Below are 14,104 nucleotides of genomic sequence, written 5' to 3'. Positions count from 1 at the left end.
TGGACAATGGAAGATATTTTCTGAAGGGACTTGGCAGATGAGAAGGGTTATCCTGGTGGAGGGTGGAGCTGGGAAGTAAGTGGGTCAAGGCACTGGGCTAAGGGTGGATAATGAAGGAGAAAGATAAAACTACTCTGAAAGAATTGGTAAAAAACAAGGGCCCAGGAATTGATGGCACACCGATTGACATATTTCAACAAACTGATGCTGCCCTGGATATGTTCAACAACTTGTGCCAAGAAATCTGGAGGACAACACTTGGTCTACTAACTGGAAAAGATCTATATTTTTTCCCATTCCAGTGAAAGGGAATCCAAAAGAGTGGAAATTATCAAACAATATCATTGACACATGGAAGCAAGATTCTGCTGAAGATTATTCAAAAATGACTGGAACAACACATCAACAGAGAACTGTCTGAAGTGCAGGCTGGATTTAGAAGACTTCATGGCACTAGTGATATTATAGCTAATGTCAGATGCATCTTAACTAAAAGCAGAGAGTACCAGAGGAATGTCTATCTGTGTTTCACTGACTATGCAAAGGCATTTGACTGTGTGGATCACAGCAACTGTGGTTGACTTTGAGAAGAATGGGAATCCCAGAACACTTGATCATGCTTATGCAAAACCTATGCTTGGACTTGGCATACATCAGAACAGAGGAGGGAAACACTGCATGGTTCAAAATTAGAAAGGGTGTATGTCAAGGATGTGTCGTATCTCCAGATCTTTTCATTCTATATGCAGAACAGGTTATCCAGGAGGTTGGGCTCTATGAGGAGAAATGAGGCATCATGATTGGACGTAGACTCATCAACAATCTACGTTATGTAGATGACACAACCTTGCTCGCTGAAACTGAGGTGGGCCTGAAGCGCTTGCGGCAGAAGGTCAAGGATTGCAGCCTTCAATATGGATTAAAGCTCAATATCAAGAAAACAAAGATTCTCACAACTGGGTTGATTGGCAGCATCATGATAGATAGAGAAGAGATTGAGATTGTTGATAACTTCAGTTTGTTTGGCTCTACAATCAACACTCTTGGTACCAGCTGCCAGGAAATTAAAAGTGAATTGCAGTGGGAAGGTCTGCTGTCAGAGACCTCTCCAATGTACTGAGGAGCAGCGATGTCAGTCTGGAGACTCAAGTACTCCTGATACAGGCCATGGTATTTTCCATTACTTGCTATGCATCAGAGAACTGGACAATGACCAGGGATGCTAGAAGGAGAATTAATTAATGCCTTTCAGCGTTAGTCCTGGAGAATAATATTAAATATACCATGAACTGCTAGGAGAACGAACAAACTTGTCCTGGAGAGGGTGAAGCCAGGCTGCTCCTTGGAGACTAGGATTCTGAAGCTTTGTCAGACATACTTTGGACATGTTGCAAGGTGTGACCAGTCCTTGGAGAGAGACGTCATGCTTTGGAGGGTGGAGGGACAGTGCGGGAGAGGAAGACCCTTGATGAGATGGATTGATTCCATCACTGGGGTAATGGGGATAGGTGTGTCAGGGACAATAAGGTTGGCAAGAGGTAGAACAGGGTTTAGGGCTGTTGTACATAGGGTCGCTATGAGTCGCAAGTGACTTGATGGCACATAACAATAACAACATGCATACCTAAAAGATGAAGCTTCTCCATCTTTGTCTCAAAGGAACACTCTGGTTCACTTTCTCAAGGATATATATATATTGTTTTTTCGACAGTTTGTGAGATATTTATTACACTTCTTGAATACCACAACTCTAAGTCATCAATTATTTTTCTGTCATCCTTATTCATTGTCCAGCTTTCAGATGCATAGCAGGCGATTGGAAAAGACCGTGGCTTGAATCAGGCCCACTTTAATCTTTAGACTGACGTTATTCCTCCACAGGACTTTGGAGACGTCCTTGACAGCAGACTCTCCCAGTTCAATATCAGTACCTGTCTCTTCATCACTAACAATTTCAATGTTATCTCCGTCTATTCAATTCATGCAGCCAATATATTTTATGGTAATATTGTTTTTGTTGTGTGCAGCTTAACTGGAAATGACTCATAGCTGACTCTGTCCAACTGGTTTGCAAAGGCAGCTAATTTCCTGGGAGGAGATTCCTTGTCATAAAGAGCCATGATGTCTGTCTGGAGCTGAAGGTGTGATTGATTTAGGCCATAGTCTATCAATTGTTTCTTATACTTCTGACAGGAGAGGTGGACAATGAATAGGGCTGATGGAAATAAAACCAGTGCCTTTGAGTTGTGGTGCTGGAGAAGAGTATTGAACTCTTCTTATGGACCAACAAGAGAACAAACAGTTCTATCCTGGAGAGGGTAAAGCCAGGTTGTTCCTTGGAGGCAATGATCTTGAAGCTTCATCTCAAATACTTTGGACATGATGCCAAGAGGGTCCAGTCCTTAGAGAGGGATATTATGCTGGGGAGGGTAGAAATTCAGTGCAGGAGAGGAAGACCCTGGATGATATGGCTCTACACAGTGACTGTGGGAATGGAGCCAGGTGTGTCAGGGAGGATGAGATCGGCTGAGGATAAGACAAGGTCCAGAACCATTGTTCATAGAGGTGTTATGAATTGTTGACTTAGTGCCACAAAGCAACAATTGACCACCAGAGATCACTAACTCTAGGTAGCCTATATTACTGATCAGCATTACCCTCAGTGAAGGTTTTAAATCCTGTATGGTACATCTGGCTATCATAATAAGAGCAGAAACTACTCATAGTACATGTTGCACATCTAATGGACACATAAAAGGTATTTAGAATTCTAGGCCTATTGAATTAGGAGTTCTGCTGCCAGTTCAAAGGGAGGTGGTTCAAATCCACCAGATTTTCTGAGGGATTAAGATGAGAAATCTGTTCCCAAGTGATATACAACCTCTGAAAACTTGCAGGAAGGTCAGCCATGTGTCAGTGCTGACAGCAGGGAGGATTTGTTTGTTGCTGTTGGATTTTTTAAGTTTAAGATATTTAGTAAATAGATACATGTGTCCATTCCAAAGCAAAAGGGAAATAAGAGAATCATAGTGTGCAGTAAGAAAATGAAAGCTTTTACTTTTATCTTTGGTATTTTAATGTTATTTATCCCTGTTTTTAGTTTAACAAATTTGAAATTCTGGATTCCCTCCAAAACTTTTATGTGGGTCATATCACATTTAACAGTTCTAATTCTGGAGTCAGGGAAAATCTTGATTTGAGTTTTGTTCAACACTTTCCTGCTTAAAACCCTGGTGTTGGGTTCCCTATTGCCTGCTAAATGTTGTCTAAATGCTTTAGCGTGATGGCTATGAGCAGTTCCCAGCAAGCCTGCTTTCTTACCTCTTGCCATTTCCCTGAGGCCAGTTCAGAACTTTCATCATGCCCTGAATTTTCTCAACAATAGGTTCCTGCAGTGATATTGTGAAACCTCTTCCTTAGTCAGCTTTCAAAGGAGAGATTTGTTTCCATGTAATTGTCCTTGAAATGTCTGTGTGCATGTAAACATCATTATCCACTCATGCTGGGGTGGAGTCTGGCTGGTGTGTGGGGAAGCATTGAATAGACTAAATTACTTATAATTCTTCCTCCTTGTTTTAAGCTATGGTGATTATATGTGTAGATCATTTTGTGTACTCTTTTCTCTTTTGTGTGATAAAGACACTTAAATATGTGCCTGCATATATGCATTACACATTTAAATGCCATTATATAAAAAGAAATACAAATATGTCTCTCTGCAATCATCTGCTCCTATTCCATAGAGGAGAGAAAGGAAGAAAGAAAAGGACTACTTCCGTTTTCAAAGACAGTATAACTTTTCAGAGGGATAAGTTTGCTGACAGGTATGGGAGCCTTGGCATTTGAATGAATAACCCAACTGATGAAATTCCAGCTCTTGGCAATTCTCTAAAGCAGTACTGTGTTGGAGAAGTAAATTTAAAGTCCATTGTAGGTTAGGACTCAAGAAGCAATTCCTATTTGTGAAAACCTCAATGTGATTGCTTAGTTTACAGAGGAATTTTGGAATTTAATTTAAATTTAAAAAAGCACTTACTCCTCTCCTATTTGAATAGTACAGATTTGACAAACACATCGTTACTTGCTTCTTCATTAATTTCAGATTTAATGGGGGTTAATTAGTAGATTTCTTGCCTTCTGGGCCCACACTTCTGGTAAGTTTGCTCCAAGCAGAACAACTACTTGTCAGTTGGGGCTTGTATGCTACTAAATTACTAATAAATTTCAGAAGTGCTTCCAGACTAGGACAGATTAGGAAAAATAACCAAACAAAAAAAGGCCTGAGGAGGAAAACTCTAGAGATCATAACAGTTCGATTTGCAACTGATCATGAGGATGGCATAGCAGGAACAGGCCGCATCCTGTGCTTTTGAGCACCGGGTCTTAATGAGTCAATTTCGACTCTACAAAAGCTAAAAACGATCCCACCTAAATTTCACGAAGGACCATCATTCGAGGTGAATGGGCTCATTCCAAACGGTGGGCACAGGCATGAACAGCGTGCACGTTTTTTTTTGTAATCATTCACAGAGAAGGAAAAGCACGTATTGCTCCTCAAACAGCACTGTTACTTTTTTTAACATCCTTTAATCCCCACAGGGAAGGACCTGCGCCGAAGTGAAAGTTTACAAGTTGGGTATTTTCTCTGTGGTGTCTTGTTTAAAGAAAGAATCCTTCATGATAACAAAGAAAGGCCTTACTCTTAAGCCAAGTGTGGATTCACGGATTTCCTTACATTACCCTCCAGGAGTTTTCAGTTCACCAGTGCTTGTACAACTAAAAGTAAGTACTGACCCTTGGTGAGTTCTAGATATAGATATTGTGGGCATTCCCCTTTCAGAATGAAGAGGATAAAATTTTTTAATATTCACAAGTGGATTCTCCTATACTCGCAAAGACCTCAGTCACATAGAGTGATAAAGTGATCATTTTAAGTATACAGATCCTCATTCTCCAAAACAAGTATATACTTTCGAGAGCTCGGCTGGCTTAGTCCACAGCGACTTGTGTTGCTAATCCTAAGGTGATATCCCTCTGGCGGTTTGAATCGAATAGTAACTCTTCAGAAGCAAGATTCACAGTCATTTCTGTTCCTCTTACTTCCTTGGAAGCCTTGCTAAAGGATGTTTTATGAGACAGTTCTTACTCCAGGGCAATGAGCTGAGCTTTTATTTAAAATACATTCCTAGCTATTTTTGTGCTCTTTCATGGTAATTATCAATTAAATGCAGGATACATATCTATGATCGACCAGATGACAGACGTTGTTGTGCTTCACCGAGTGGAAACTGCCTCATAGCTGACCTTCGAGCAGGGTTTGGAGACTGTAAATATATCACAGGAGGAGATCCCCATCTCCTCCAGCAGAGCTTCTGGTGACTATGAACTGGCTGTTCATAGGTTAGCAGCACAACTTCCTACAGAATACACTACTAAAGCAACCTCATATGGTTCACATTTTAAGATTTCTACCTTGGATGGTGAAGAGATTGAGATTGTTCACAGCTTTTGTTTGCTTGGCTCCACAGTCAACGCTCTTGGCACCAGCAGCCAGGAAATTAAAAGACGTGTTGCCATGGGAAAGTCTGCTCCTAGGGACCTCTCCAAAGTGCATAAGAACAATGGTGTCATTTTGGAGACTAAGTGCATCTGATACAGGCTGTGGTCTTTGAAATCACTTGATATGCATCAGAGAGTTGGACAATGACTAGGGAGGATAGAAGAAGGATTGATGCCTTTGAGCTGTGGTGCTGGGAAGGGTATTGAGGGTACCGTGGACTGCTAGGAAAACAAACAGATTCATCCTGGAAAGGGTTAAATGGGGCAGCTCCTTGGAGGCAGGGATTCTGAGGCTTCTTCTGACATACTTTGGACATGTTGTAAGGAGAGACAGGTCCTTGGAGAGGGACATCATGCTTGGGAGGGTGGAGGAACAGTGCAGGAGGGGAAGACCCTCTATGAGGTGGGTTCAGTGATTGGGGTAATCGGGGTGGGTGTATCGAAGACAGTGTGATTGGCACAGGACAGAGCAGAGTTTAGGGCTGTTGTATAAAGGGACACTGTGAGTTGCAAGCAACTCGATGGCACATAACAACAATAACAACAACAACAACAACAACAACAACAACCTTGGATTCTGAAGCTTTGTCTGACATACTTTGGACACACTTCAAGGTGGAACCAGTCCTTGGAGAGGGACATCATGCTTGGGAGGACGGAGGGACAGTGCAGGAGAGGAAAGTCCTTGATGAGATCAATTGATTCAGTGACTGGGGTATTGGTGGTAGGTGTGTCAGAGACGATAAGATTGGCACAAGGTAGGGCAGAGTTTAGGTCTGCTGTACATTGAGTTGCTATGAGTTGCAGGCGATGTAACAACAACCACCTTAGAGTGGTAAGAAAGATATAGTCAATTAAATATATACGATGTTGAGTATTTGGCTATATTTTATTATGAAATATTAGTTCTTTTGGGATAAAGATTTGATATAGATAAACATTGCTCACAAAGTTTACAAAGTCATGTTAATATCAATTTTAAAAGAATGACTTCCTTAAATAATCTTCTCTGCTTTTCTGCCCTTAACTCTTCACATTTTTCTTTTTCCCAGTGTACTACTGTAATTGGTTAAGTGAAAAGGAGATACTAAGTAGAAAACATTTCATGAATATTTTCTTCATAAGAATTTTACATTTTGGAAATATGTGCACTATTTTTTATTACATTCTTATGTGAGAGGAAACACTTTAGTAAATACAGTCTTGTTTTCCCAGTTTCTAAAGATCACTGGATCTAACAATAGTTCTAATTAGAAATTATGTAAAATGTCTATTTTGTTTTCTAGGTCATTTTGTTGCCTACAATTAAGTATGTTTCTTAGCTATTTATAACATAGAACAAGCAACTCAGATTTTAGATTTTTTTTAAAGGGAATTAAAATTCTGTTGGGGAAAAAGGAGCAACAATTAAGGTGCAACTAGGGTGCAAGGACTGGGAATTGTCTCACTTTGAGCATATTGTCAAGAGGTGCTAATCTTCGGGAAAAGTGCTGGGAATGTGGAAGGTACACAGTGGGAGAGAAAGCCTTCAATAAGATGGATTGTTACAGGGATTGTAGAAATTGGCTGGTGCATTTTCATGATGGTGAGGGTGGCACAGCTAAAAAGGTAATGTTAAGATGTCTTGTTGATAGGGTCTCTAAAAATCCTAGTTGGCTAGACAGAACGTAATAACAATGTGCTGTGTTCTATGTGTTAATGGAATATTGATTTAGAAAATTTACCTCTACAGTTTAATGAAAAACCTTTGTGTAAATTGAAACAATAAAGATTATAAGTACACTAGAAAATAGACCTTAAGGATACATATTGTTGTTACATACCATCAATAACCAACAAATAACTGCTCCTCCAGTGGGTTTTCAGAAGCAGTTCATTATATGGGAGGAGACTGCATGTTTTTCTCCCTTGGAGCAGCTTGCAGATTCACATCACATGCCTTTGGATTGTTGTTGTTTTTGTTGCCTGTGTTTCATAGCAACCCTATGTACAACAGCCCTAAACCCTACTCTATCCTGTGCCGATTTTATTGTCTCTGACACACTTATCCCCATTACCGTAGTCACTGAATCAATCCATCTCATCAAGGGTCTTCCTCTCCTGCACTGTCCCTCCATCCTCCCAAGCATGACATCCCTCTCCACTGGCTGGTTCCTCCCAGAGCATAATCATATAATTTACAACACTGGGAATGGAAATGATAAGGTGAGGGGGAAATGGGGTTGCATTCATAGTAAAAAAAAATTTCTAAATCCATCCTGAAATACAATGTTGTGACTAACAGGATAATATCCATATGCATAGACCTGTTAATACCACTATCATTCAAATGTATACACCAACAAGCAGAGACAAAGAGGAGGAAATAGATATTTCTACCAACTTTTGAAGTTGGAAATTGACAGAACAAGCAACCAAGGTGTAATAATAACAATAGGTGATTGGAATGAAAAAGTTGGAAGCAAGAAAGAAGAATCAGTAGTCAGAAAACATGGACTTGATGATGGAAATGAGGCTGGAGATAGAATGACAGAATTCTGTGCAATCAATGATTTATTCATTGTAAATACCTTTAATAAGAAACACAAGCAGCAACAATACAAATGGGTTTCGCCTGATGGTCTACACAGGAATCAGATTGATTACATATGTGGAAAGAATCATTGGAGAAGCTTAATATCATCTTGTGAAAACTAGGCCAGGTACAGATTGTGGAACAGAACAGACCATCAACTACTCATGTGCAACTTCAAATTGAAGCTAAAGAAAATTAAATAAAATCCACAAGAAATAAAATTTGGCCTTCAATCTGTCCCACCTGAATTTAAAAACTATCTCATGAGCAGGTTTGAGGCCATGGACACTAATGGATAAAGACCAGATGAACTGGGAAAGGATATAAAGAATATCATCCATGATGAATGCAAAAAGTTATTGTAAAGACAGAGGAGAAAGAAAAGATCAAGATGGATGTCATAAGAGACTCTGAGTACTATTCTAGTACTATTCTAGATTGCCAAGAAGCCAAAGCGAAAGGAAGAAATAGGGAAGTCAAGGAGCTACACAGATTTCAAAAAGCATCTTGGGAAGACAAAGCAAAGTGTTATTATAACAAGTGCGAAGAGGTGGAGTCATAGAATCAAAAGGGCTGAACTTGCTCAGCATTTGTTAAACTGAAGGAATTGAAGAACAAATTCAAGCCTCAAGTTGCAATACTTAAAGATGCTATGGGCAGAATATTGAATGATCTACGATGCATTTTTAAAAAAAGATGGAAAAATACAGATTCACTGTACTAAAAAGAATTTGTTGACACTGAAGAATTTCATGAAACAGTATGTGACCAAGAGGCAATAGTGATGAAGGAGGAAGTTCAAGCTGCTCTGAAGAAATAGGCAAAAAACAAGGCCACAGGAATGGATGGCATGCCAATTGAGATATTTCATCAAACACATGCAGCCCTGAATGTGCTCATCAAGTTGTGCTAAGAAATCTGGAGGACAGTTACCTGGCCAGCTGAGTGGAAGATATTCATATTGATTCCCATTCCAAAAAAGGGTGATTTATTAAAATAAACTTCTTTGTTTTTTTTTATAAAAGGTGATCTGACAGAGTGTGGAAATTATTGAACAATATTACTAATATCATATGCAAGCAAAATCTTGCTGAAGATTATCCACAAAAACACTGGAACAGTACATCATCAGAGAACTACCAGAAGTACAGGCTTGATTTAGAAGAGGTCACGACACTAGGGACATCTTTGCTAATATCAGATGGATCTTGGCCAAAAGTGTACCCGATGAATGTCTGCCTATGTTTCATTGACTAAGCAAAGGTGTTTCAGAGTGGATCACCACAAATTGTGGCTAATATTCATAAGAATGAGAATCCCAGAACACATAATGGTGTTCATGTGAAACCTATACTTGGACCAAGACACAGTTGTCAGAACAGAGCAAGGAAATACTGCACGGTTCATAATCAGGAAAAGAGGTGTGTCAGGGATGTGTCTTGTCTCCACACCTTTTTAATCTATATGTGTAACAGATAATTTGGGAGGCTGGTCTTTATAAGAAGGAAAGTAGCATCAGAATTAGAGGAAGACTCATCAACAACTTACATTATGCAGATGATAGGACCCTCCTTGCTGAAACTGAGGAGAAACTGAAGCATCATCTACAGAAACTCAAGGACTGTAATCTTTAAATGAATTGAAGCTTAACGTCAAGAAAACTATGATTTTCACTGGGCCAATTGCCAGCACCTTGATTAAGGGAGGCGTGATTGAAATTGTTAACAATTTCAGTTTGCTCAGGTACCCAAACAACATCTTGGAACCAGCAGCCAGAAAATCAAAAGACAAGTTGGATTAGGAACGTCTGCTGTCAGGGGCCTCTCCAGAGCTCTGAAGAGCAAAGATGCCAATCTAGAGACCAAAGTGTTCCTGATCCAGGCCAGGATCATTGCAAAGAAGAATGAATGACTTTGAGTTGTGCTGGAGAAGACTACTGAACAGACCATGGACTGTCAATAGATGTAACACGTCTGTAAAGAGAGAGTGAAACCAAGTTGCTCTCTGGAGGAAAGGATCTCGTAACTTCGTTTCACATATTTGGACATTTTGCCAGGAGGGAGCAGTGCTTGGAGAAGAACATCATGCAGGCGAGGAAGATCCTGGATGAAATGGATTGACACAGTGACTGGAGTATTAGGGGTAGGTGTGTCAGACACAGTGAGATTGGCTCAGGATAGGACAGGGTTCAGAGCTATTGTACATAGGGTTGCGATGAGTCACAAGCAACTTGACAGCATACAACAAGGCACGAGAGCTTCTGTGAAGGTATATGTTGTTGTTGTTAAGTGCCCTCGAGTCATGGGCAACTCATAGCGACCCTGTGAATGAAAGTCCTCAACACTTGTGTGACTTTCATCCTTTCTCCAGGTTCATAGGATTTCCAGAGGCAAGCTATGACGAAAGTGGATGCCACTCCTGTTTCCAAGCTTGTTTTAATCAGGGAGCTCCACCAAATACTGTCCGCCATGGGTAACCATTAATGCATCAGTGTCACAGTGTTCAGCTTCACAGCAACCACAAGTTACTGCTGTACAGCAAATGGACACACCAGGGCTGTATGGCCTAGAAGAAATATTTTTCTATTAATTTTTAAAACATTAAAGCTTCAGAAGTTGTGCAAGAAGATGATAGTCAATATTTGCTATATCTTTTTTTCTACATATCTGAGGCTTCATTAAAGACAGATATTTTTTAACTCCAACCATTCTAGGCACTATTCTCTACAGCCGTATTACAGGGATTATAACCAAGAAATTTGCAATGAATACAATGCTATTAATAATGTGTGGTCTACTCTCAAATTCCCCACATCTCATTTATGGCTTTCGCAAGTATATCTGCATTACAAGCACACTTACCATTATATTCCAAGTACAGTTAGGGAGCGGGGGAGATTCACTTAATTTAAAGACATGGTGCCATCAAAGTAAAGGCAAATGATTCAAATCCACCAGCTACTGGTAGAAAGTTGGGTAATCTTGCATGTGATTTCCTACCTCTGGAAACTTGCTGGAAGGTCAGCTATGGGTCTATTCTAACTTGATGGCAGACAACAACCACCACAAAACAATGAGGTAACAATTACCTACCCATCAGATAGCATTATGTTTTGACCCTGTAAAATATTGGCATACATAAATGCATCTGTCAGTTTGTCATACTATGGTGACTTGTGTGTTGCTGTGAGAATGGAAGCTGTCACTGATCCTTTAAACACCATTAGGCTCATATGTTTCCACAGAGTTTTCATACTAACACAGAATAGGAAGAAAGAGCTGATGGATGTATTTCTGAAAATTAGTCAATGGGAACTCTTTGGATGAAAGAATATTGTCCATTCAGGGAACTCTGATGACATATTCTCTAGAGAGGTGTGCTACCAAAGCCCTACGTGCCACCTCTCTGATGGTTCTAACTCACTTGCGGGTCTGAGGGAGGAGGATGAGCAACCTCCTGACATGTGATTTACAGCCTCGGAAAACCCTCTGGAGGATCAGCTACGAGTTGCTTCTTTTTTGTCAGCAAAGTATTATCCAACTCACTTAATTTGGCAACATTATTGTTGTTTTAGGTGCCGTCGAGTAGCCTGTGGCTCATAACGACCCTATGTATGTACAACAGCCCTAAACCCTGCTCTATCCTGTGCCAATCTTATTGTCTCTGACACACCCACCTACAATACCACCATCACGGAATCAGTCCATCTCATCGAGGGTCTTCCTCTCCTGTGCTATCCCTCTACTCCCCAAGCATGACATCTCTCTCCAAAGGCTGGTCCCTCCTTGCAACATTTCCAAAGTTTGTCAGGCGAAGCTTCAGAATCCTTGCCTCCAAGGAGCAGCGTGGTCTCACCCTCTCCAGGACAAACCTGTTTGTTCTCCTAGCAGTCCATGGTATATTCAATACTCTTCTCCAGCACCACAGCTCAAAGACATCAATTCTCCTTCTACCATCCCTAGTCATTTTCCAGCCTTCTGATGGCAACATCATTAGGAAAGATCAATTTCTAGAGAACATTGTATTTAGTAAAATTAAGGGGTTATAATCCATTCTATAAGCTAGTGTTGATTGCTGCAACCTGATGGCTTGATCTGGGGTGGATTTTACTTGTGGATGCAGATGTTCAGAGTTCCACACTGAACAGAAGATTCCTCAGTAAAGGGGACATACTTGTTTCTGCAGACTATTGGTTTGATAAGAATGAGCACATCTGAAATTGACTACCTAAAATGCAGATGTTAAGACACAAAGGAGCTAGCGTATATGATTTCATGAATTTAGTTGTTAGTAAGATGACTATAAAGAGAAAACCATCCACAATATATATGAATGAAATACAGTGTAAAGACTGTGTAAAGCACAATGTACATACATGAAACATAATGTATCTGAAAAAATACTATAAAACTATGTAAAAACAAAAAAATTTACATATGCACTAGAGAAGGCAATATTTAAATAGGATATCCATAAGCCATTTAAAAGATAACTTATAGACACTGCATGGTTCAAAATTAGGAAGGGCATAAGCCAGGAATGTGTCCTGTCTCCATACCTTTTCAACCTGTATGCAGAACAGATTATCCGGGAGGCTGGGCTCTATGAAGAGAAATGTGGGGTCAAGATTGGTGGAAGATCTATCAACAATCTGCGTTATGCAGATGACACAACCCTGCTTGCTGAAGGACCTGAGCGCTTGCTGCAGAGGGTCAAGGACTGTAGCCTTCAATATGGATTGAGGCTCAATATCAAGAAGACAAAGATTCTCACCACTGGACCAATTGGCAGCATCAGGATGGATGGTGAAGAGATTGAGATTGATCATAGCTTTAGTTTGGCTCCACAGTCAACACTCTTGTTACCAGTAGCCAGGAAATTAAAAGACACATTGCCATGGGAAAGTCTGCTTTTAGGGACCTCTTCAAAGTACTGAAGAGCAATGGTGTCTCTCTGTAGACTAAGGTGAGTCTGATACAGGCCATGGTCTTGTGATCACTTGTTATGCATCAGAGAGTTGGACAATGACTAAGGAGGATAGAAGGAGAATTGATGCCTTTGAATTTTGGTGCTGGAGAAGAGTATTGAAGGTACCATGGACTGATAGGAAAACAAACAGATTCATCCTGGAAAGGGTTAAACTGGGTGGCTCCATGGATGCAAGGATTCTGAGGCTCCGTCTAACATACTTTGGACATGTTGTAAGGAGGCACCGGTTCTTAGAGAGACACATCATGCTTGGTAGGGTGGAGGGACAGCACAGGAGAAGAAGGCCCTCTATGAGGTGGATTGATTCAGTGACTGGGGTAATCGGATGGGAGTGTTAGAGACAGTACGATTGGCACAGGACAGAGCAGAGTTTAGGGCTGTTGCACATAGGGTTGGTATGAGTCGCAAGTGAATGGAGGGCACATAACAACAACAGATACACAAATGTCATTTAAGGAGATAAATTGGCACAGTAGTTGCAACAATGTGACTCAAGAACACAAATAATTGTAAAGATGACTTAAAAATCAAACAAGTTCTTGTTCTATTGGAGATAAAACCACCAAACTATCAATTCCACAGTAACTTATCTATTTATATCTAATATTGTGGTACAATGCTATTGTTTATAAGATCACTATGAGTCATAGTATACTAATAACACAACACACCCATCAACAGCAACAGTGCATTGTGTAGCAGTATCTAGGTGGCTGAAACTGCAAAATGAAAGTGTAGTGGCTACATACAGAAGTTCCTTGAAAGAAATCTCTGGCAATCTATTCCTAAAAGTTCACAAGCGAAGCATAGTTCTACTTAGCAATGAAGGGGTTTCCATGAATCAGACTCAATTCCAAGATCAGACTCAATTCCAAGGCAACTGGATCATGTAAAAACTTCTCTTTGAATATCTGTATTTCACATGTTGTTACGTACTCTCAAGTTGGAAGCTGATGCTCCAGTAGGTATATATATATATAT

General features: G+C 40.2%; 1 protein-coding gene across 1 annotated transcript in view; it reads left to right on the top strand.

Annotated features, from left to right (window-relative positions):
• The window catches only part of DTHD1 (death domain containing 1), a 120,254-nt gene that overhangs the window by 9,686 nt on the left and 96,464 nt on the right, over window positions 1–14,104 (top strand). The window contains exon 3 of the mRNA XM_006895427.1: window positions 4,600–4,799. Coding sequence (XP_006895489.1) covers window positions 4,600–4,799 — 200 coding nt within the window. The remainder of the gene's footprint in view (window positions 1–4,599; window positions 4,800–14,104) is intronic.

Source organism: Elephantulus edwardii, unplaced genomic scaffold (genome assembly GCF_000299155.1).
Source record: "Elephantulus edwardii isolate Elephantulus edwardi_28Jun2011 unplaced genomic scaffold, EleEdw1.0 scaffold00167, whole genome shotgun sequence".
NCBI lineage: Eukaryota > Metazoa > Chordata > Mammalia > Macroscelidea > Macroscelididae > Elephantulus > Elephantulus edwardii.
Note: the sequence above shows the minus strand (reverse complement) of the source record. Positions and strands in the feature narration are given on the sequence as shown.